Source organism: Buteo buteo, chromosome 1 (genome assembly GCF_964188355.1).
Source record: "Buteo buteo chromosome 1, bButBut1.hap1.1, whole genome shotgun sequence".
In the NCBI taxonomy this organism is placed as follows: domain Eukaryota; kingdom Metazoa; phylum Chordata; class Aves; order Accipitriformes; family Accipitridae; genus Buteo; species Buteo buteo.
In genome coordinates, this window is record NC_134171.1 from 22,646,614 (window position 1) to 22,669,853 (window position 23,240).

At 36.3% G+C, this 23,240-nt stretch overlaps 1 protein-coding gene across 3 annotated transcripts in view; it reads left to right on the forward strand.

The window, feature by feature from the left end:
- PCDH7 (protocadherin 7) overlaps positions 1 to 23,240 on the forward strand; it is a 299,957-nt gene that overhangs the window by 48,916 nt on the left and 227,801 nt on the right. The window contains exon 2 of one of the 3 annotated variants that reach the window (XM_075024233.1): positions 7,762 to 10,054. The exons of the other annotated variants lie outside the window; for them this stretch is intronic. Coding sequence (XP_074880334.1) covers positions 7,762 to 7,839 — 78 coding nt within the window. The 3' untranslated portion in view covers positions 7,840 to 10,054. Of the gene's footprint in view, positions 1 to 7,761; positions 10,055 to 23,240 lie in introns of those variants that run through there. 3 annotated transcript variants of the gene reach the window in all.

Here is a 23,240-nt window from a genome sequence, read left to right on the forward strand (position 1 = left end):
CGAAAAGTAATACTTCACATTGCAAAGTAAGCAATAAATGTATCAGCTTACTATTCCTGCCACATCATAGCAGTCTGTTTTAAATATATCTGTAAAGCATTTAATTCCATGAATAATACTTCTGTCTCTCAAAAACATTTCTCTAGAAGTCCTCTTTGGCCTTGTATGTGCAAATGAAGACCTTAGTAAGCAACAAATTTAACTGACAGATACCATTCCATGCAGATTATAAATTAAACAATGATTAAAAAGTCCCCTTTAAAATAAAAGTTATTAATGCCTTTAAAAAATAAAATCGCATTTAAAAAAAATGCGTATTTGTCATTCACCTCAGTTTTTGTATACATTAGGCACTGAAGTCTTGCAAATCTCTATCTTCTTTCTGTCTTGGTGAGTACTGTGTGATGGCTAGAGAAATTATAAACAAGTTTAATACTGTGTCTGAAGTGACAAAGGATCACTAGCAGAGAACACGGACATTTTGCCTTTACGCAAATTAATTCTGGGACTTGGAAAAGTACATTCCCTGTTCAATCTATATGGTCTATTCTCTTCAGCATTGCCCTTCATTAGTAGATGTAGGTGATGATTGTAGTGCCACTGACAGGGAGGAGGAAGGTGGGGAAGGTGACATGGAAATACTTTTCATACACGACTCTAAGGTACAATATCTCAAATACCTTCTCAGAGGCTCAGATGCATAGATGTTAATTCTGTGTACAAGCATGAGAGGGATTTTTGTTTTTTAATGGAATAAATCACATGATCAGGAAAATTACAAGGAATGAGAAAAGGGAGGAGAAGGAAGTCAGATAATCGAAGAGAGGTACGTTATAGGGGTGTGGTCAGTATAGGGATGAAGGGCTGACAAATGTCAGCTGAGAGACATAGGGATGATTGAAAGAAAGCTTTATTAAGCTGTATCAATGAAACAAGAGCAAGAGAGAAGCGAGACAATTATTACACGTAGAGGTGAAAGATAGCATAGCTGTCATTCAGAAATGAAATTAAAGCTTTGTCTTAGTTTTAAACAAAGGTGATAACGTACATGGGAGGCAAAAGCTGGAAGTGTGTGAGATAAAAGGCAAACTTGGAGTCTGATGTATGTAAGTCAAGGAGGAACAGATAAGCTTCATCACAGAATTCTGAATGATATAGAACAAAGCATCCCAACTCTCTTGTAAATAAATATGTTAGGGCAAAAATGGTGCTGTTTTGTTGGAGAATAGCAAATACAGTATTTATATCTAAGTAGTGGGGAAGATGGAAAAGAAGGGACAAAGGTCTAAAAGCGTGACTTCATTTTTTATCAAACAGTAGAGCAGAATTTATATGAAAAAACTGAGTTGCTGACATAAAGGAATAAGGAAGATGGGATCAAATGGAAATTGAAAATGGCTTTACTGAAAGGGGTTCATACAAACCAATCTGATACCTTCCTTTGAAAAGATAACCAATTTCCTAGATAAAGAAAATTTAGTAATCTCTCTTTGGACTTCAGCAAGCAGTTGATACTGTGCCACCTGGGAAATTACTTGTGCACCTGAGGAAGATGGGGATTACTACAGGAATTACAAAATATATAAGTAATTCACTAAAATGAGATGACAATTGGTGTTGCAAAGGTAAGCATTATAAATAGAGGGAAAGTTACTCACTCAAGTCAAGTGTCAGTCTTAAGACTGATTTTGCTTTATATTTTGACCATCATGCACAGAGTGCAAATGTAACAATGAAACTTGATTATGAAACAAATATGATAAACATCATTAGTTTGGGTGAGGATTAGACTGTACTAGATGAAGGACTAGAAAACTTTTTAGACTGTAGCAATCAAAACAACTCAACATAGAATAGCAAGAACAAGACAAATTGTAAATTTGGTTAGGAAATCATGAGATGGAAGCAGTAGAAAAAGAGAAGAGTTCAATGAATTAGGCAGAGTTATTATGAGCATCAGTGTGACAGGCAAATTTGTTTCTGCAACATAAGGCTGCATGAAGTTGTGTGCTGCTTTGAGAGAAACGGACATATTTATGTCCTTCGAGGAGTCATTCATGAGACTTCATCTGAAAAATTGTTATATTATTCTGGTCAACCATTTTCAGGAAGAATTAAGCTTACACTTAGAGATTCAGAAAGAGCTGTTTAATAACCATGGAATATAGAGTTAGCTGTGCAAGAGATGACTAAAAGGGCTTTGCTTATTCAGACTTAAGGCTCTGAGAGACATGCTGTGGCAGGCTAGAACTGGATGGCAGAAGCTGTTACTATCCTCAAGGCATGAATACTTGAACCTCCTTTGAATGACTTTGTGAACCACTGCCTGGTATATTAGGGTAAACCAAAACTGGAATTCTTTTACTTTAATACACCCAGCTGAAGACTGCAATAGTACATGAGCTCATTCATAGGCATATCATATAATCCTGCCCTGAAGGCTTTAATGCCCATCAGAAGGGTGGAGCAGATGGATGAGGGTGGTAACTATTCCTGCCATCTGGTTTTAAGCCACTGCTACATCTACCTTAGAGCCTGAAGAAAGTAAGTGGTGAGAGGAGATTTGTTTCATTTTCATAAATATATTGGGAATAAATACCAGCAAAAAATATTAAAGAACAATATTGATGTAATAGCAATTAATATACCACTATATGCTTAGTCTAGAAATAAAAAAAAAAAATATTTCAACTCTCTGGAGGTATGAGGTGATGTAAAAATATCTTACTAGTTTTGAATTGGAATTTCATCAATTTAGAAAAAAGAAATATATAATATTTTCCTTCCAGTACGTTCTTGTACTCCTAAGAAGGGGAAAAAAGAAAAGAAACAACAAAAACAAAACGTGGGCCAGGCTTTTCATGCCTTGGTTTTTTAACATGGATTAAACTATTAGCAGCATTATCTACACCAAGATCAAGCTATGCTCTGTAAGCTGTTTAAAGAGCAGCACAAACCTCTCAGTGTGAAGTTTGCAGCATCAGAGGCATCTAAGGATATCAGTACTTGCTGTTCTGTTTTTCTGTAAGCCTTTTTTTCTTGATGTGGCAGTATTACTCAGTTTTCAAGGAAGTCCAGAGTGTTGCTGGCTTAAGTTTGTAATAAATAACTTAGGTAACATTCTTATTATGACAGTGCTTCTTAATGCATTAGTTCAGTAGGGTAAGGTGACAGAATTTTAATAAATGTATTACAGAAGTAATATGCAAACCATATAGAAGATCACATTACTGAGACGTTTTAGGTCGATTCATCCTGTTATTCCACTCTGTGCCTTCAAAACACTATTGGCAAGTTATATTTATGAACACTGTCTACCTGAAATAAGTCAATGCACATGTATTGAAAATTGAACAATAATATCTTTATACTGGAATTGTAATGAAGAGGGTTCTGTGCTTCAGGAATTGCAAGGCATTGTAAAGAGCATTAAATATGCAACATTTTTATTATTACAGTGCTTGTGTGAGAGTGGATGAGAGAGTTAGATGGGATATTTTATATTTTAGTTTTTATTCCTACCTACTACTAGTAGAAGGTATATGTTTATGATTAATTTACAACATTTGGGGTTTTTTTTAGAAAGAACTGATTGCCAGACAGTTAATTATATGTAATTTTTTGAATTCTAAGGTATAAATGCTTTAGTTTGTTGGGATGAATGAATTAATTTCAGGGTAATGGCATGGACACAGTCTTTCCATCTCTAACCGCTATCTTTGTGAGCCAGCAGTCCTCTGGTGCTTAACATGAAGAGTGGTCAATATGTCACCATATTACTGCAAAGGGTGACTCTGAAGAGGCATAATCCTAATACCCTAACAGTAGGAAGTGGTGGGATTCCCCAGATGCCTACATGTCCAAAATTCATTCACAGGCATAGTGTGAGCACAAAATCAATACACCAGAGAGTTTGTAAAGATGATGAATGATACATGTTTATTCTATCAATTTTATGTTTGTAATGATGGGTTAAAAATGATAATGTGTTTATTTTTCTGTTTTTGGTATGAAGTAGAAGGCTTAGTTTTGTTGGACTTGATTTACCTGTTACCTAACATGCGGGAGTCAGCAGTAGCCACAATGGAGTTGCAAAACCAGACGCAGCTGATGCAAAGTTGTTAGGAATACGGCAAATTGAATTTAAGTAAGGGTAAATGAGAATACAGTCAAGTTAAACTGTGTACTAAATCTACGTGTGTTACCCTTTTAAGTTGATTGCTTTGACTTTTTTTTTTTTTAAACTTTCATCATCAGGATTATTAATAGGTTTTCTGCTATTAAATTGGAACATATCTATTACAGAAATTCTAATGACTGAAACCTATGCATCTCTTTGTGATCATATGTAGCAGTCTTCATTTCTTATTCAGACAAACTTCTAATCAGTTTCAATTTGCCTATTTTTTTTACCCTATATATGGCCTTTAATGATTCACAAATATTGTACAAATGGTACAACATGAAGATATTGAATATTTTATTTACTGATTTTTTTGTTTGTTTAAGAATATGTTAATTATTATTCCTTAGTCAACATGTATATTCTAAGGAAATATATTCAATACACTTCCTATAGTTCCCCATATCCTATTTTGGTTTCTGTCACAAACTGAAAATGGAGTTGTGTGTGTAAAAGAAGTTTAAAAATAGGTTAGAAGCATCTTGTGAAATGTAACAGGAAATCTATGGAGATATATTTTTATCTGGCATTTACTGTAGTGGGCAAAAATGAGCATGTTGTGCCTCTCAGTTCCATTTAAGACACGTTGAATGCTACAGAAACTTGTAATGTCTCAAACTTTTAGTAATCCACACATGTCAATGAGATCAATATATAATATATACTGCAATCATAACATATTTACAGACACAGATTTAGTGGTAAAAATAAAGTGACGTGAATGGCAAAAATCAACAATAAAAAGGTTCTTGCAGAAGTTAATCATTCTGAGTTTGTAGCAATATATTGTGGCTGTGATCATCTATACTCTGTCAAAGTGTGGCTTATCACTTATTTAATGAAAAATAATTATATATAATAGCAAATATATATCACTAATACTAAAAGTTCACTTCCCAATGTCAATGAATATGTAAATTAAGGAAAAAGAAGAAACAGATATAAATACCCATGAATAAATTTGGGGTTGTTATTACAATAATTTTTATATACTGCAGCATTGAAATTCTGGAACAGATTTCCCACTGAAATATTCATGCAAGAAAATTGTAACCTACCAAAGGAAATATGTGAGATTATACCTATGATAAACAGAAAGTGGACTCAGTATTGAATTAGAAACTTCCAGGCCTGTATTTCAATATTATGGACTGGCTTAGTGGAGAACTGCAAGCATCTTGATCATGAAAGCTGAGGTAGTGACTCTCAATTCTTCATTTAACTCTTTGGTGTATGTGCATTTTCATGCTGGGAAATGGGAGGAGGAACAAGACAGTAATAACAGTTTCCTGGAGATTAGCAAGATTCTTCAACTGCCGTAGAAAAATGAGGAGAACAGCAGCTCATTTCACAGAAATTTAGAGAAGGAGAAAAGATGATTTTCTAATTTTTCCCATCAATCATTACGTATGGATGCATCTGCATTAATGATACAGAGTACAGGAAGGGTTTCTCTGGGTGTGAATTTGACTTGAGTCTGTATTTGGAGTCCTGCTGTACATATTTTAGCACACCACTGATCCTTTTGAAGCATTGTCTTCCTTCCAGCATTGTCTTCAGGGTGGCATGTGGTGCATAGCACTTACACTGCAGATGCAAAGTCCTCTGTCAGTTTGCTCTCTATGCCTGCATAGTGTATGCCTAAGATTGGCAAGTGGTACAAACTTTGTTGCTTGTTAAGATGCAATGTAGAGAGGCACAACAAATTGCACTGTCATCCTTCCCTTTTTATACTGTGTCAGCAGGTAATATAGACACACACTGAGACAGCCATGATTATTTGAATTTGTGAGGATATAATATATTGCATTTTTGATAAAAAGATTCAACACTGTCTAGTATGTGTCACATAATTGGGTTTGCTTGTTTTAGCTTTTCTCTTGCATTGATTTATGATTTGATTTGTTAACTGAAAAAATAGAATGAGTATCTGTCATAGAAGAGAGCTCTAATTATAGAAAAGATCTGTTACATTTATGAACCTTTTTGACCTCAGAAATATCTTATGAAAGCACTGAATGCTGACAATTGTGTTTGTACCTTGGAGAAAGATATTTACATGTTAGCAGATCTCTGTTGATTGCATACTGGACAGGTCTACTATTCCAGTGAATGCATTCTCCTTAAAGTTAGTGAAATTTATTTTTTATACGAATTTGAGTAACTGTTGAAGTTAGCAGCTTTGAGGTACTCAATGTACTTAAATGACAGGTAGAGATCGAGATCGATCAAGACAGATAGATAGATACATAGATGCATTACCTCTATTTCTATAAAACTTTTTTGGCCAGTTTAGCATTTTTGCCATTTAATCAAGCTAAGACAGTGGAAACTGAACAAAGAGATTTGCTCATAATTGGATTGATGATGATGAAGAATTTTACTGAGGCATAAATATATTTCTTCTGCAACCAAAGCAGAATGTTTTGCTTGCTTGTCCCAGATGGCTTCCTATAAGAAGATCATATTTAGATTGAGGAACAGACGTTACTTATTTGAGGACATTTGGGAGTCTTTTATGGATTATGTTCATAGAGCAAAAGCTGCTTTGTAGAGATGCTTGACATTGCTATCCTATGCTTGTGTAATTTGCTTTTAACATTGCGTATGTGTGATAGATTAGAAGAAGTGATTCATTAAAATGTTGGAAAATAAGGACTTAGTAGTGAGTGATGTAAAATAAATATAAATTATTAATAATACAAAAATACTGGAAAAACTGAAAGGACACTGGTGAATGCCAACCAAACATATTATGTAACCAACACATAATGGGTTAATGTTTTTTTTGTGTAGATGACCCGTTTCTGAGTGATATTTTAAGAGCTGTTTTTGAAGAATATATTGGACAGAAACCTTCACTGTTTATCAGTAGATGTGCATGTCTCTTTAGTGTCTCATTTCCTTCATAAATGTATTGATCAAAGTGATTCAAAGGAAGCACTTTTTCCACTAATTCTCCATTTTGTTTATGTCCACCTTGTAGCATAATAGTTGATACCTGGCATTTTGAATAACTTAGATGTTCACAGAATTGTCATTGTATATTTTATGTTGCCCTCCAAATCTGGCTCGCTCACTCCCTTTTTTTTTTGGTGGGGGGATGAGGTGGATGAGGGGGAAGAATAGTTGCCTGTTCATTTTCTTATAAAATTCCTATTCTTTGCTTCTTTCAACTATCTGATATTATTAGCTACTTACTGCACTATTTATCCCTTCACTTCATGGAGAAAAGTTATACTTGTCACTGATACCTGAAACATTTATATTATTTTCCACTCTCTCTGCAGTAACTATAGGTAAAAAAGGAAGAACATATAAATCACTACAATTTCTTTATGATTTAAAACCATCCTGTTCCTGCACATAGTTCACTAATTCCTCCTTTTTCTTAAACAAAATGTACCACTATTCTAACTGTTTTCACTGCCAAGTAGTTATTTTGTGGAGTGTGTTTGGACCTAAGGGAGAGAAGAGGAATCTTTTTGCTCACTTATAAGATCCGTGATACAGGATTAGGTTAGCCAAACCCTACTCACATCCCGGTAAGCAGACATTTATTTTTGTATTTTTTGTAGGTGGATACAGTGCAGACTACGCAGCACCCTGGCCACATTGAGGAATCATGTAAAATGAATGTATGTGCTCGTAAGTGAATTAATTATGAAATGAAACTCCAACTCTAAGGGATGTTGGATCACAAAACACATGAAAACTCTTTACTCTCATGTTAAGAAATTGATTCCCAGGGGGCAGGGTTACTGCAGAACTAAGGACCTTGAAAGCAAAGCTATTAAAAAAAAACAAAAAACCAAACCAAACCCATGGTAAATAGTTTTAAAAAACCCTGAAAACAAGAGATTCAGATTACATTTTGGATGCATTTGGAGAGATATTAAACAGAGTCAAGAATCCAAACCAGAAAAACAAATGGTATGTGAGAAAGGTTTGGTAAGCAGAAATGATCTTAAGTGGAAGAACAGGATCAAATACCATCTAATTTAGGAGTATGAATAGGATGAAAAAAATCACCGTTTTCTGCTTTATTCCATCTTTGAAAGGACTGAAATTTGATTAGATGATTGCTTCAATTAGTAACTGGGAGATGAGTGTGAATAAGATTGAATTTTCAGTATTTGAATCAAGGAAGTATTTGTGGCTTGCTGAACTAAAATGAACAACCCTGATGATGTGCTAGAGAAACAAAGAAAAAAATTTATACCTCAGGACAGAATTTCTGGAAATCCAGATATAGTCTCAGTATTTGAAAATCTCTGTACTACCTGGGGACATGAGATGGAGTGGGGGAGAGGAATTAGGGGAAGCCATCTTGGGTCCTTCAGATTTTGCTGAGAAAAATGTCTCTACAAGGCAATTGAGGTAGATACAGAGAAGAAATCAAAACATGCTAAATGACTCTACCAGCGAATAGGGAAATCAACAGTCACTTATATGTATACACATACAGTTTGGTTGTTAAACACGAGTTAATTCACTTGGCTAGAGCACTGTAGACTAGAATAATTGTCCCAAGGATTGTAGAATTGCCAATATCAAAACCACAGGTAGGAAAAACCTTTGACTCTGCAGTCACTATTAAGCTATATACATCATATAAAGACAAAGACTATAGTGCCAACTCCAATTTTATATATACATATATCAATTTTTATATTTATTTTATATATATATTAGGATATTACACTATATAGTATATCAGCTTATGATTTAAAGAAAGGAAAGGCTGAATATTTTCTCCTAAATAATTTATTGATTCATATCCTTCATCTTCATCATAAAGAATAACAAAAGGGGATATTTTAAGTATTAATAATTTTTCAACAAGATCTTTTTCTTATGAATAAAGCATAACTTCAGCCCATTCAAGATTCTGATGTAGAGTTGGTATAACTGTGCGAGGAAACTCTATTATGAACAACAATGCTGAAAAACACTTTTTCTCTCCTGATTGTTATGCATTTATGTCTGAATTAGCTCACCCTTTGTGTTTATGCCTTCGAAACTGGTAGTCTGCCACTTTTTTCCACTTGTAGTAATTAGTTCCAAGTGGAGGAATTTATGATACAGTAGGGGCTTCGACCTCTTTATTGTACTGAGATATATTATCAAACTTCAAAGTCTGTATACTGCTGCTATATTGATTTTGTTCTCTGTGAACAAAATCAATGAGCAAAATTAAAATAAAAAAATCAATCCTTTCATTTTTTAATTGATTCAGGTTTTCTACATGTACTTTGTTTATTTAACCTTGATTGCTAGTCTGGAACTCATTGAAAGGAGAACACATTGAGACCTTTAGTAATTCTGCATAAAAAAACCCCTATTGAAATTAATAAAATACAGAGAGAAAGGAAATTAAAGTTAAGACATACAGGAATGAGAAGGAAAAAGGTGCAAAATAGATCAAGAAAAGCTTTGTCCTCAATTGGGATGCATTGTTTAGGAATATCAAAGAACCTATAAAAATTAGTACCAACAGCTTTGTCAGAAAAATCAGCATACAGATTGTTTCTTTTGCATTTTCTAGACCTTCCCTTTAATTCAATAGATGGTTAGAAATGGCATATGAAATACCTGCAATCCATTGACCATATTTCATGAGTTCAGAGCAGTTGCAAAGCTTATGTAAAGATGAGAAAAAATATTTAACATGTAACATTTTGCAGAAATAAATGCCTTGAGTATGTGAATATATTTGTGAAATTTTCAGCCTTTTTCTGAATATAGACATTATCTTAGTAAGAAAAAAAAAGTTTAACCTGGAAAGTGTAAAAAGAAATGTTAAGGACCTCTGGTCAGATTCTTATTTCAGATACAGCAACTCTATACTTCAATAAAATTATTCTGCAACTGGGAATGAAATCAAAATTGTGTCTTCTGTGTTCATTGTAATTTCATTCTTCGCTATTTAATTTTCTGGTCAGAAGCAATTACCAAGACAGGATCCTTGAAAAATATTGTGCAACTACTGTAATTTTCAGATTTCGCAGAGTTTAGCAGCCAAGCGATTTGTATGGAATAAAAGCACTTTTATATTGCCTCCTGCTACAACACCCATGGGGAAAGGTCAGCAAAACAGTGGGAGACCAAATGAAGGATTTTTTCTTGTGTGACATCAACTTGCAAGACACTGGGAGTTCCAGAATTACAAGTGGTGATACAGCTTCTTTCAACTGTTTCTTTCCTCCTTGCCTCCTATGGCTTCTTCATTGTTGGGCAATGTCTTTTTTTCTGTCAGAATGAGGGAGTTAAAGCCTGTTTGTGACAAGTGACATTCTACTTTGTTTGCCATTGTCCCACATGGATGAGAAAAAAAAGTATATCCATATGCCTCTCATTTTCCTACCTTTTATGAGCTTAAGTTACAGCCTTTAAAGCCAAGTCTGACTTGCCTTACTGATATGAACAGGACAAATAAAACCAGTGAGACTGCTTGTATAAGTAAGAGAACTCTTCTTTTCATATCACTTTATTTTCATGTCTGTTTTATACAAGACTACTAAAGAACAAGATATGTCAGTAACGAATTGTCAGGGAAGTTGTGATATGCAATTCCTTTAGCTAGTTAAAACACAAGTTAGATAAATTATTAGTAGGAATAATACAGGAAGTGGCAACCAGTGGGAAATGGAGCTGTGTGGCACAAGATCTCCTTTCTCTTCTTAATGGTTGTACTTCTGGGAACTGTGTACTGTCACAGTTTGTAGAGGCACTCTCACTGATACCAATCATAAATTTAAATATAGAAGAAGTAGATATGGTTTTCTCAGTAGTACTCAACTTGCTAACCTTTCCATCAAACCTAAACTAAAGGATTAAACTAAGCAAACTTCTGCCATCTAGACTACATTTCAGTCTCAGGGTGAACAATATAATTTAATTTAAATAAATTGTTTTTGTAAAGGTTCATTAAACAGTTTAAAATCTTCACTCGAGATTTCTCAGGGTTATTAAAAACCTTCCTGCAAGCTTAATTTAGGCCCATAAGCACAGACACTTGGATTTACCTACTTACCATTTAAAAAGTCTGGGGTGATAATCCATACTTTAACCCCTTACTCATTTTACTGTTTGAGAGGCATTAAGTTGACTGAATTTTGCTGAGCTAGTAAAAGATAGCTTTGTACTCTCAAATGCAGTGGCTACATTTAAATTTCCAATGTCTACTTGTTATGCATACTTACAAACTCAAGATTATCTCCCTCTGCTTTGGGGAAAAAAATAACTTACTGTGCTTGCAGATATTATATTTGACTTTTGACATTACATTTAGGGAAAACTATAATTATGTGAAATTCTGTTCTAGCTTCTATACTGTTCTCAATATTTTATAAGAATCTACATTAAAAATGTCATGTGATGAATGTCTTAACCCTTTCTAACACCATGAACATGCCTACACAGTTTCACTATTTAAAATTAAGCTATTTGTTTTAGTTAGAATGTGTCTGAAAATATCAAGAAACCACAATCAAATTACTATTCTTCATCATACCCTGGTAGATTACTCTTTCAGCAGTGAGTTCTCCTTTGATCTGTAGTTCCTAGAAATGGCATCAGAGCTATCTATTACAGGAAACCAGTTTGTTGCCCTTTCTAAGGGAGTTATGATGCTAATGGGAAAAAAAAAGTTCATTATGTCCCCTGACAGTTGCAACAGCCCTCAGTAGTCTTCAGTGGTGGAATTCAAGGAAGGCATTAACGTTTTCAAATCTAGTTTAAAATTAATCTTCCTCCAAATCATATTACTTTTCACATTTAAACAGCCTCCGTTTAGCCCCATAACACCATTTTGAATAGCAAGTGCCAACCAAGCCAGTTTCCAAAAGATTTCTATTATTTATTATTTACACATACTAATATTGTATTTATATATTATCTTTGAGAAATATGACAGAGAAAAATGCTCTGAAGGATTTCAGTAAACCTAATTATGCTCTGTAGCCTATCTTATCAGGCTTAATTATCTGTTTATGTTATATTTTGCAGAGTTCCTATTCAGGGAAGTAGCAGGACTTTAAATCGGCTTTTGACACAAAATGACCTTTCTTTAAACTGTGAAACTGTTCACAGACAATTGTTTCTGGGAATTCTGAACTTCTTGAATACTGTTCAGAGCAATTTTATTTTAGCAAATATGAGCAAAAGAGTGGTATATAGACTAAATAACTCAGAAGACTGTGTGGGCACAGTTCTACATCATAAATGCCCATCTGCTTTTCTTTTTTCCTGCTAGAAGAATGATGATTTACCTCTGTTATCCATCCCTGTATTGTGAGAATGGTAGAAGTATATGCGGAGTAAAGATAACTGTAGCCTGACTTGCCCCAGTCTCAGCTTCCACCTCTAAGAAGGGAGTTAGCATGTAACCAGTTACATACATGTGGTTTTAACAGGGGGGTTATGGTTATTGTTAAGCTTGGTTTCTCATCTAAGCTAGCTGTATAGTTTCACAATTGAGAGATTTTATGGTGAGAGGTAGGCATCTCTGTGCACCCATTCATGTCAGCCTGAGTTGGTTTTCTAATATTTAGGATGAAACCCTTTCTGGTGTCTCTCTCCCTGAGACTACAGAGAGACTTGATCTCAGAGGAACTTTAAATGTGTTCAAGCTCAAAACTTTTCTGCATTTAAGTTTAATGTCAGTTAACATGGAACATGTTTAAGTAGAAATGTCTCATCTCACTTGATTTGGTTTAGCAAACTATAGAAGATAGATAGTTCACGTATTTGACTTTACTAACCTCACAATGCCATTTCTACAGAGGGGCAGAAAGCTAGGCTTGTATTAGCTGTTGCAGGGCTAGAAACCAGGAGATTCAGTCTTCATTCCTAGGTCTGCCACTAGTACCCATCTCTTTGGGGCTACACCTATGAAAACAGAGAATACATTTTCATTATCTCAATCAGAGAAAATTGTTTGATTGATTTTGTTTTGTGAACTGTTTATAAGGTATGGTGATGAGATCCATAGAAATGTCTGTAAAGAGTAGTATGATATTGTAGAAATACTTTAATGTCCTCTGTTTCACTGAAGTTGGGAGAACTGGTTTTCAGAGCAAATCCTTTTCTGCTTAACATCTGTAAACTGCCTCCTGGCCAAATTGTTTGAAACAGATATTAATTTTCATCATGTATATGCAACAGTTCTGTATATATACTTAGTGCACTTTTGTCAAAGAATGCTTTAAATTTAACCATGCCACATTTAAGAAAAAGAAGTATTTTATAGGTTACCTTTTTTCCTAAAATATCATATTAGGGAAGCAAATGAAACTTTTCATTTTATGTTGGTTTCAAATATAGGTAACATATTTGCTTTTATTCGAGTATTTCATGAATATGAAGTGTGAAAGTATTGATGTTGTTAATGGGTAAAGACTTCCAACAAATTGGACCAAAGACATAGTATGGAAGTAACTAATTCAATAGTATTGTGAAACCATTGATTATATACTCAGTGCTGGCAGTGATACAGCTATACGTAAGCTTTATCCTGAGAAGCCTGCATTATAAAGAAGAAACTAGACAAGCTGTGGGAGACTCAGTGTTTTTCTTGTTAGCCTTCATCCTACTTCCATCGCTCATTTTGAAATGCTCCCCGTGGAGGGCATTAGCAAGTTGTGAATTAAAGCCGCGGGGAGTCTGAAAGAAGCAGCTATAGGCAGCATTGTGGAATAAAAAGGGTAGATTTCCTGGTGCAATTAGTCAGGTGTTTCCTATGCATGGTGAAGAGTTTGTAGTGTAGAGAGGATAGTGAAAGGAGAATGCAAATAGTACAGTTACATATGTCTGTAAAATTCATGTCATGTCGTGACGTCATGCCATGCTCACCTTGTGTTTCAGATGCTTAAAAGTATGAGAAGTTGGTCTGAGCATCTTGCAGTGATAAAGAGTTGATAACTACTTGCTGCCTGTAGAGTTCAGTTTGATGTCTTTCAGAGATGATCTGTTTGAATATTTTTATGAATCTGACCATAGCTCTTGAGCAAAGCTTGTGCCTGTATTACATATAGACATCAGAGCATTCCCAAAGAACTTGGAGTGTATGCAGGGAGCCCAAACCAATAAACTCACTTGGAGCAGTCTCTAGTTTTCCTTTATTTTTCTAATGTTGATGGTGTCAATTTCTGGCATTAATATTGAAATAATGAAATGGTAAAAACATAAGTACGATACTAATAAATTATATTTTAAATTTTAATCTCCTGTTTAAAAAGTAAATTTAGTTTCTAAATATAGCATTAGATTTTAAATACAACACAGTTTCATTTTGTATTGTGTTGTGGAGCACTTCCATGCAGGCTTCTGCACTTTGCTTCGAATCATTCTTACTGAAATTAGAACTGTCACTGAGCAGCACCAGACAGATTTTGATTTCACTCAAAAAGTTATTTCTAGTAGGATGACTTTTGACAAATATGTACCGTTTTTATACATTCTGTTAGGGTGATTTTTATATTAATTTGTTTGTGAGTTTGTGGCTTATTGCAATACATTCCAAGGTAAAAAGAGCTTTCCAAAAATAGTGTTTACAACTATGGGAGGTCAGACAGTAATGTCAGGACCTCTGCTTTATGGAATTCATTACTGTAAGTGATGCAAGAAGATGATGCATTAGCAAGGCTTAAAAGAAGATGGAAGATTTTTGAATGCCATTTCATCTATTAACTTTCCAGGATTCCCTTGATAACCTTTTTTAGATTTCTACATATATATAATACATGCATACTACAGGACATATTTCTGTCCTATTTCCTATCTCAGTAAAGGTTGCATTTATGGTGTGAGCTACGTTCATTTCACATGAATAATCTGTAACAATGTGGTTTACTACATAGAACTGGGAAATGAGAATTGGGGATCTTGCATTGCATTCTTGCTGATGACACTGGCCTGCATTTGTGGGGTGAAAGAAGTCACCTTAGCTTTCTGTGCCTTAACTGTCTGGTGTATTAAATAGATATAAAACAAAGAGGTCACCTTAGATTTCTGTGCCTTGATTGTCTGGTGTATTAAATAGATATAAAACATCTTACATTACAGGGTATGATGAGGATTGCTTAAGTAAATACTATTCATGATTTGTGAGTTTAAATGGGAATTTGCTGATTTATGCCCTAATATTACCAAGTTTTAGAACACTCTTCATCTGCACATGTGCAGTGCTTTTGTATGTTGAAGTTAAAAGATCAGAAACTTGAGCTCTGGTGTCATAATTTCAGCTTTGCCATTTTCAGAATACTGATTCTTTTCCCATTACTGTGATGAAAAAAAAAGCAGAGAATTGTCCTTAAAATGTAACCATTTTATTCTTGTCTAATTTATTGGAGATATAATAAAAAAATTCTCTTATAATGCACTAGGTACTGACTCTGCTGAATCTCTGATATTCTGGCCATGTTGAACTGAACCCAGAGAGAATTACAATAGCTATTATAGTGCATGTAGGAAATAGGGTGGAATTTTCAAAAATGTTCACTATAACTTACTCCAGTGATTAACTCCTTAAAAAATATGACCCTTAAATATCAGTGTTGTGGTTTAACCCCAGCTGGCAACAGAGCACCACACAGCTGCTAGCTCACCTCCCCCCTCAGTGGGATGAGTAAGAGAATCAGAAGAGTAAAAGTGAGAAAACTCATGGGTTGAGATAAAGACAGTTTAATAAGTAAAGCAAAAGCTGTGCGCGCAAGCAAAGCAAACGCCGTGCGCGCAAGCAAAGCAAACCAAGGAATTCATTCAGCACTTCCCATTGGCAGGCAGGTGTTTGGCCATCTCTAGGAAAGCAGGGCTCCATCACGTGTAACAGTTACTTGGGAAGACAAATGCCATCACTCTGAACGTCCTCCCCCTTTCTTCTTCTTCCCCTGGCTTTATATGCAGAGCATGACATCATATGGTCTGGAACATCCCTTGGGTCAGTTGGGGTCAGCTGTCCCTGCTGTGTCCCCTCCCAACCTCTTGTGCCCCCCCAGCCTGATCACTGGTGGGGTGAGAAGTAGAAAAGGCCTGGCCTCTGTGTAAGCACTGCTCAGCAATAGCTAAAACATCCCTGCATTATCAACACTCTTTCCAGCACAAATCCAAAACATAGCCCCATACTAGCTACGATAAAGAAAATTAACTCTATCCCAGCCAAAACCAGCACAGTCAGTACTAGACAGATGTACAGATGGTTACCTACATCTTGGAATAACCAGTGTGAATTCAGCCAGGCAGCAGGTGGGAAGGTTCTGGACATCAGTATCATCTCTCTGGCTTGTGCGTCTGTCTCTCAGGGCCTGTAAAGCTGCAGTGGCTGCTTCCCTACATGCCATAACCAGGAAAGAAAAGGCAATTGGAATACTAGTTCCCAGACATAGACATCAATGGCTGGCACCCAATACCTAACTCACCGTGTGCATTTCATGGTTTTTGCACATCAACAGACTTTTTTATGTTGCACATATCTAATACCTCAGTGTACACTTCCAAATTTTCATAATACTTCTTTGCAATACTGTGTTTTATTTTAGGACAGAATATAAATATTGCAATTTTTTTTGTAGGAAAAATATGGTGAATAATGATACCTGAAGAAGTATTACTATATTAAAAAATGGAAGATCAAATTATCACTAGATCTTTTGAAACTCAGTTTTACAATCCATTGAAATTCTGCTGATGAGATTTGTACTTTGTGTAGCTGGAATGGCTGCCAATCATGCTTCCTTCATCTATTATCTTATTCAAATTAATACTGGTAAGCTTGAAATATCGTAAGTAGCTTTAGCCCTTCTGTAATCTATCTTAATAGGAGGAATGAAATACAGTCCATATGGTAACCTGGATGATCTGCCTTGAATTATTTCTGGGATAAGATCAAATACATACCTGAGTTTTGGTTATATACACAATCTCAAATTATTTTCATCAAAAATTAAAATCTCCTTTAAATACACTTAGTCAGAGGCCATCTGTTGATTTCATAAATCCTATAGCCTCAGTTCTCGTACTGCATAAACCTCTTCTACACTAACATACCATGGAGGTTACATCAGAGGCGGCAGTTGTGAGACGGGCTTGGAGTGCTGCATGCTAGAGTGAAAGAATGAACAGCGTTTACCTTTTTAAAAGCCTACTTCTGACTCAAGAAAGTAAAAGAAAATAGTGTCTCGGTGACTTCAGTGGGTTTTGGATCAGGTCTTAGTTTGGTAAACTGGCAAACTCTCTGATGCTAAGTATGACTAGATGAGGATAAGCAGTGTGCTACTCCTTACTAAAGACTTTTCTATGTAATGGTATCAACCTATAACAGATTAATAACACATACTTTGTATTTTTATTAAGTGATGTGTTTCTACTAATTGAAAGAGTAGGTAATTTCATAGACACAGGGAAAAGGTGACTTTTTTTAATGGAATATTCATTTAAATCTCTAGGGGTTTCAGACTTGTGTTTGAAACAATAGTCTATGTTCCTGTTTCTGAACTAGTCATTAAGAAGAATACACAGTAGAGTAATCATAATTTTGACTCCCCTTTATAATTACTGATCCATTTCTGTATTACACTGCCAAGAGACTACTGTAGCTGCTTAAAAAAAAGCCTGGCTTCAGCAATGAAAAAGAAGCGCTTCATTTATTAAAGCTCACAGCAAGCACGCAAATCCTAAAATAATTTATCACTAGCGTGGTGTTGGTGGTGGGGCACTTCTCAAACAGAGGGTTCCAATCAAGCTGTATGCAGTCTGCAGTGATATAAAGGAGGACTTTTCTGATTGTCGAGTGGTGTTAGTAGTTTGACTGTGCATTTCAATGGCAATATGAAGTGTTGTGAAAATACTGAGTCTTAATATACATAAAGCTTCCTCACATTAGTTTTTTTCTTTGTAGATTCCAGGCAGTTGAACACACAAGAAGAAATTATATTTACTTAAACTGTTACATTAAAGTTGGTGGATTTCCCAAAGATATCACTACCTGTCACTAAGAGCTGCTGATGTGACTTTTTTATTGTGGTGGAACAATAGCATCACATTCCTTAGACTAATATGTGAGATTTGGATAGCATAATAGACTTCCAGGGCCTTTGAGAAACACCATTATTTTTTTGCTGATTTTGTATTAAATAAGTACCAGCCTGTATTTGTGGGTTAATATATGCATACCATTTGGAACGTACTTAGTGACATTATGTAATTCACAGATGTTTTATTATTCATAGTACTGTGCATTCATAGCTCTCTGTAGTCACTGTTGTGCAAAATCTAATGAGGGAGATTCTGTGTGTCTTTGCTGGCCTTTTAGACTTGTCAAATTCTTATTCAGTCAATTCAAATCACAAACAGTGGGATGTGGTGCCCTTTTCTGATTATTTTGCTATTTGACTGATGGAGTGGAAAGGAGTAAGAATATTGATTTAATGTAATTTGTGCAGTATATTTCCTGTTGTAAAAATAAAGGGGAGGACATAAAAAAAAAATTTATATTTCCACTGTATTTGGATTGTTCTGTAATTTATCCCTTTGAGAGGGGATAAATTATGGTTAGTATAAGTATTAGATAAGGATTTTATACACACTTTTCATAGGCGTAAATGAAATCACACTGTTATAGACAGAAGTGAACTAAAACAAAATGAGAAAGCTCCTCTGTTTCTGTTGTTGTTGTTGTTCTAAATCATATTAGAAATGCTTTCTCCAGCTGGTTTACCAATTCACTCTCCTTGATTTCATCATCTGATCAGCACCACACCACTAGCTGATGAAAGAGAAAGTCAGTGTTACTGATTGCAGTGGCATTTATCATCGTCTATTAATATAAAACCCAGTGTCTCAGTGCTGTAGTTCTACTGAGGAAATCATAAATCATAGGAATTAAATGATGTCCAAAAATCCTCACTGGAATCAGAATTTGAATTTGGAATTTTGTTACCTTTTTTTTAAAAAAACCTCTGTTCTTTTTTACTTTGTTTTCTTATTAGTCATCCCTTTTCTCTATGACTATTGCATTCTTCATCCCACATTTCTGAACCAGTTTCTTATCTTCATCCCTGCTGGACTTTTTGGACTGTGTAACTATAAACTTTGTAATCTCTGTTTTTTCTTCTATCACTGTATTTATCATTACTTCCTTGTTTTTACATACAGTGGGAAGTTCTTGGGGTAACAAGTTTTTTCTTTGTTTTCCTGTTTCTCCACGGGGAAGTATTCTTCCCTGGGAATGCCTTTGGTGAAAAGTTGGTCTCCCTGTGTTTAAGCTCCGTGCTGTACAGCTTTGCACAGGTCTGTCCTCTCTGACTACCTGTTGTTGTGGAAAAGAAAGGCATAGTCCTCTGTAGCTTAACCTATCCCTGACTGTACTATCTTGCAGGGAAAACAAAGCAGTTTGCAATGTTCTACCTTTCCATGTTGTCTAGTGATAGTCTTGCCCTTGCAGAGTCTCAGATCAGTATTAGCAAAGTAAAAACATTGAATAATGAATTTGACGGTTTCGTAAATGCAGTACTTTTCCACTTTAAGTGTTTGTGAAACTGTGCTTTTGATTTATTTAATATTTAATCATTCACTTTGATGTTCCGTTCATTTATATACCACTTCAGTAAATAAACATGTAAAGCCCTTTAGACAAATCATAAACTTCAGTCAAAATGCCCATAGGAGAGTGATGACAAACCCAAAGAACACAGAGACTAATGTAAAATCTGAGACGTGCATGGAAAAGCTGAGCTTTCTGTCACATTTAAGAGTTAGTGTAAGAAGCCGGTAGGAAAGTGATATTTTTTTTTTAATCTCCCTTATCCAGTTGTCATGGTTTAAACCCAGCCAGTAACAAAGCACCACGAAGCTGCTCACTCTCTCCTCCCCCCTGGCCCAGGTGGGATGATGAGAAAATATAAAGAAACACTCGTGGGCTGAGACAAGGACAGGGAGGGATCACTCCCCACTTATGGTCACGGGCAAAAGACAGGCTCAGCTTAGGGAAGAAACAAAATCAATTTAATTTACCACCAATCAAATCAAAACAAGGATACTGAGAAGTAAACCCAAACCTTAGAACACCTTCCCCCCCCTCCCTCCTTCCCGGCTCAGCCCCACTCCCGGTTCTCTCTCCCTCCTCCCCCCGGGGCGCAGGGGAACAGGGGGTGGGGGTTGGGGTCAGCTCCACACACCTTGTCTCTGCCGCTCCTTCCTCCTCAGGGGCAGGAGGACTCCTCACACTCTTCCCCTGCTCCACCGTGGGGTCCCTCCCACGGGAGACAGTCCTTCACCAACTTCCCTGGCGTGGGTCCTTTCCACAGGCCGATCTTCAGTCACAGCCTACTCCAGCGCGGGCTTTCCCACGGAGTCACGGCCATCTTGGGGGGCCTCCGCTCCCCCCCACGGTCTGGGGGACACAGCCTGCCGTCTCACCAGGGCTGCAGGGGCATCCCCTCCTCCGGCGCTCCTCCCCCCCTCCTTCCTCACTGACCTCGGTGTCTGCAGAGGGGTTCCTCTCACATCCCGCTCCCCCCACTCACTGGGGGTTCCCCCTCTTAAATCTGTTACATCCCAGAGGTGCTGCCGCCGTCACTGATGGGCTCGGCCTGGGCCAGAGGCGGGTCCGACTTGGAGCCAGGGAAGCTTCTGGCAGCTTCTCACAGGAGCCACCCCTGCAGCCCCTCCCCCGCTACCAAAACCCCACCACACAAACCCCAGACACCAGTGAACTTCATTAATGTGAGATGCACCTGAAAACTTCCTTCCTGCTGTGCTACTGTTCTGGCTTCCTGTGACTGTCAGTGATTGAGAAGCTGCAGTCTTCACACTGGATGAAGGTATAATATTCCAACTTGCTTTTCAGAGCTGTGTTATCTTTGTAATGTTTTCTAATAAGACTCTGATAATGTGAGTGTTAGGTGGTCCAAAAACGCTTTGAAATCTAGCAGTGGTCCATGCTTAAAATTTTTAGGAAGTTCTTGGTGAACAGGAGAGGTAGAAAACGTAAAGCACACACAGTTTGTTTTCCTCCAACTTGCAAAATTTATGGAATGGTGAGCCAATGATGTTTCAGCAAAATAGCTTAAATAAAGTCTCCCAAATGATGAAAAAGGCCTCTTCTGAAGCCCCAGTGGGTATCTGTCAGAACAGAATTCCTCCTGCAAGCAGGCAATGCATTTAATTCTAATGATGTTCTCTGCTTCTGTCACTGGCTAACTCTGTAATGAGTAATGGATAAAGGTTTTTAACAGTTTTATATTTAAATTTGAGGAGCAGCAGAAACTATTTGGTTAACTCCTAATAGAAACCCAGGAATTATTTCAAAAGAGACATCTGTTCTTTGAGGGCTGTGGTACTTTCTAATCTTTTAGTCCATTCTGTCTCATGTCCGGGCAGGAAACTGAATGGACATTGCTAATCTCAGTCAGACAGATTGATACCATCTTCACCCCATGCAAGGACATGAAGAAAATTTTCAGTCATGGAGATCACATTATCATACACAGGAGCAACACAGGCGTTAGATTCTGTCTCTGGTTCTTTGTTGGCATGATTGCAATTTCCAGATTTAGTTCTGATGCATATAAATGGACAAGAATGTGTATTCTACACAATGTCTAAAGAAAAATGCCCAGGGCAAACTAGCTTCCATTTGGTTTTATGTGAAAGAAAATGTAAAAAGCAGCAGTTAGTTTCTCCCTATGTTTGTCCCCCTAGAGTTTTTTTCTTCATTTACTAAGCTCCCCTATTGGAGACAGTTTTGGATTTTTCTATTTCAGATTTTTGCTTTTGTATATGTAGAGAACACTCCAATGGAGGAATACAAAGAAGATGGATGAGACAGCTGATATCTTGAAACAGGGATGCTCACTGTAATGCCAAAGGAAGATAGGTGGAGAAAATACAAATAATAAACAAACCCCAACACATGGTTCTTTAAAAGGGAACATTTTTGTCTCTATGTAAATAGGCTCCAACTCTCAAACTTGAATCCAGCACAAAATAATAATACCTCTTAAGTGGACGATGCTGAAAGAAACTTAGCTGATTTGAAATAAAAGATGAAATCCTTCACATAAATATTCCACTTACATCCATGCCTGAGAGGGGAAGTTGGAAAGACTCTCTCCTCGGGTAAAAAAACAATCACAACAAAATGGAGACTTAAAAACTAAGCACAAAAGGTCAAGTTTAGAAAGTGGGCTTTACATTTCACCCAAGAAACTTGGCACTGGTTCATTTTTACATAGCATCATTTTTAATGTGTGTTAAATTAAAAATATAAGATAATAGATGTCCTGAAGTGAGCACAAAACTAGAATTCATTGCTGTTGATCACTGTCGATGCTGTGCATTGCAGGAGGGCAGTTTGGTTGTACTCTTACAGTGCTATTAAGAAATAAAAAACTTGAGTAGAATGATTAGGAGATTGTTGCATTTTGGTATAATTTATTTATTCTGACATAGAAACAGAAGTTTTAAGCAAGTTTGGGGAGATGCTTGGGGAGACAAAATCTTCTGTATAGTTTTACGACCTGCCTAACGGTCTCTTTCCAAGTACTTAAGTGTCTTTACTTGGCTGAGGCTAGAAATACTGTTCTCTTCTCAGTATTGCCAAGGCAGGCAATCTTTAGTCTGTTCATATTTTTAATCCTGAACTACCTGTGGTCCTTGATCCATATAGGGGCTTCATCCTCTAAATATAAGAAGTATTCCTCTTCTCTGAGGAGTTCCTCCATCAGCAGAATGATTGGGTTTTTTTTGTATAAATGACCTCAGAATTGTTGCCTTTTTTTTTTGTTTCCCTGAAAGGGCCTGCACACTTCTATTAGGTGTTCAGAGAACAGCTATGTATTTTGGGTTGTATCCCAAATTTGGTGGTTTAGGGTTTGGTGGTTTTTTTTGGTGCAGATTGCCTGCTGAAACTCTTCATGAAAGAAGTGCAAAACTTAACCAAACACAACATGATAATTGTTGTGGGGTAGGCATGTGGCTAAAATAAGAGAGACATGCAGTGGTCAATGTACATGCTTAAAAAATACTATACAGTTTCTGTGTTTATCAGGCAAATAAA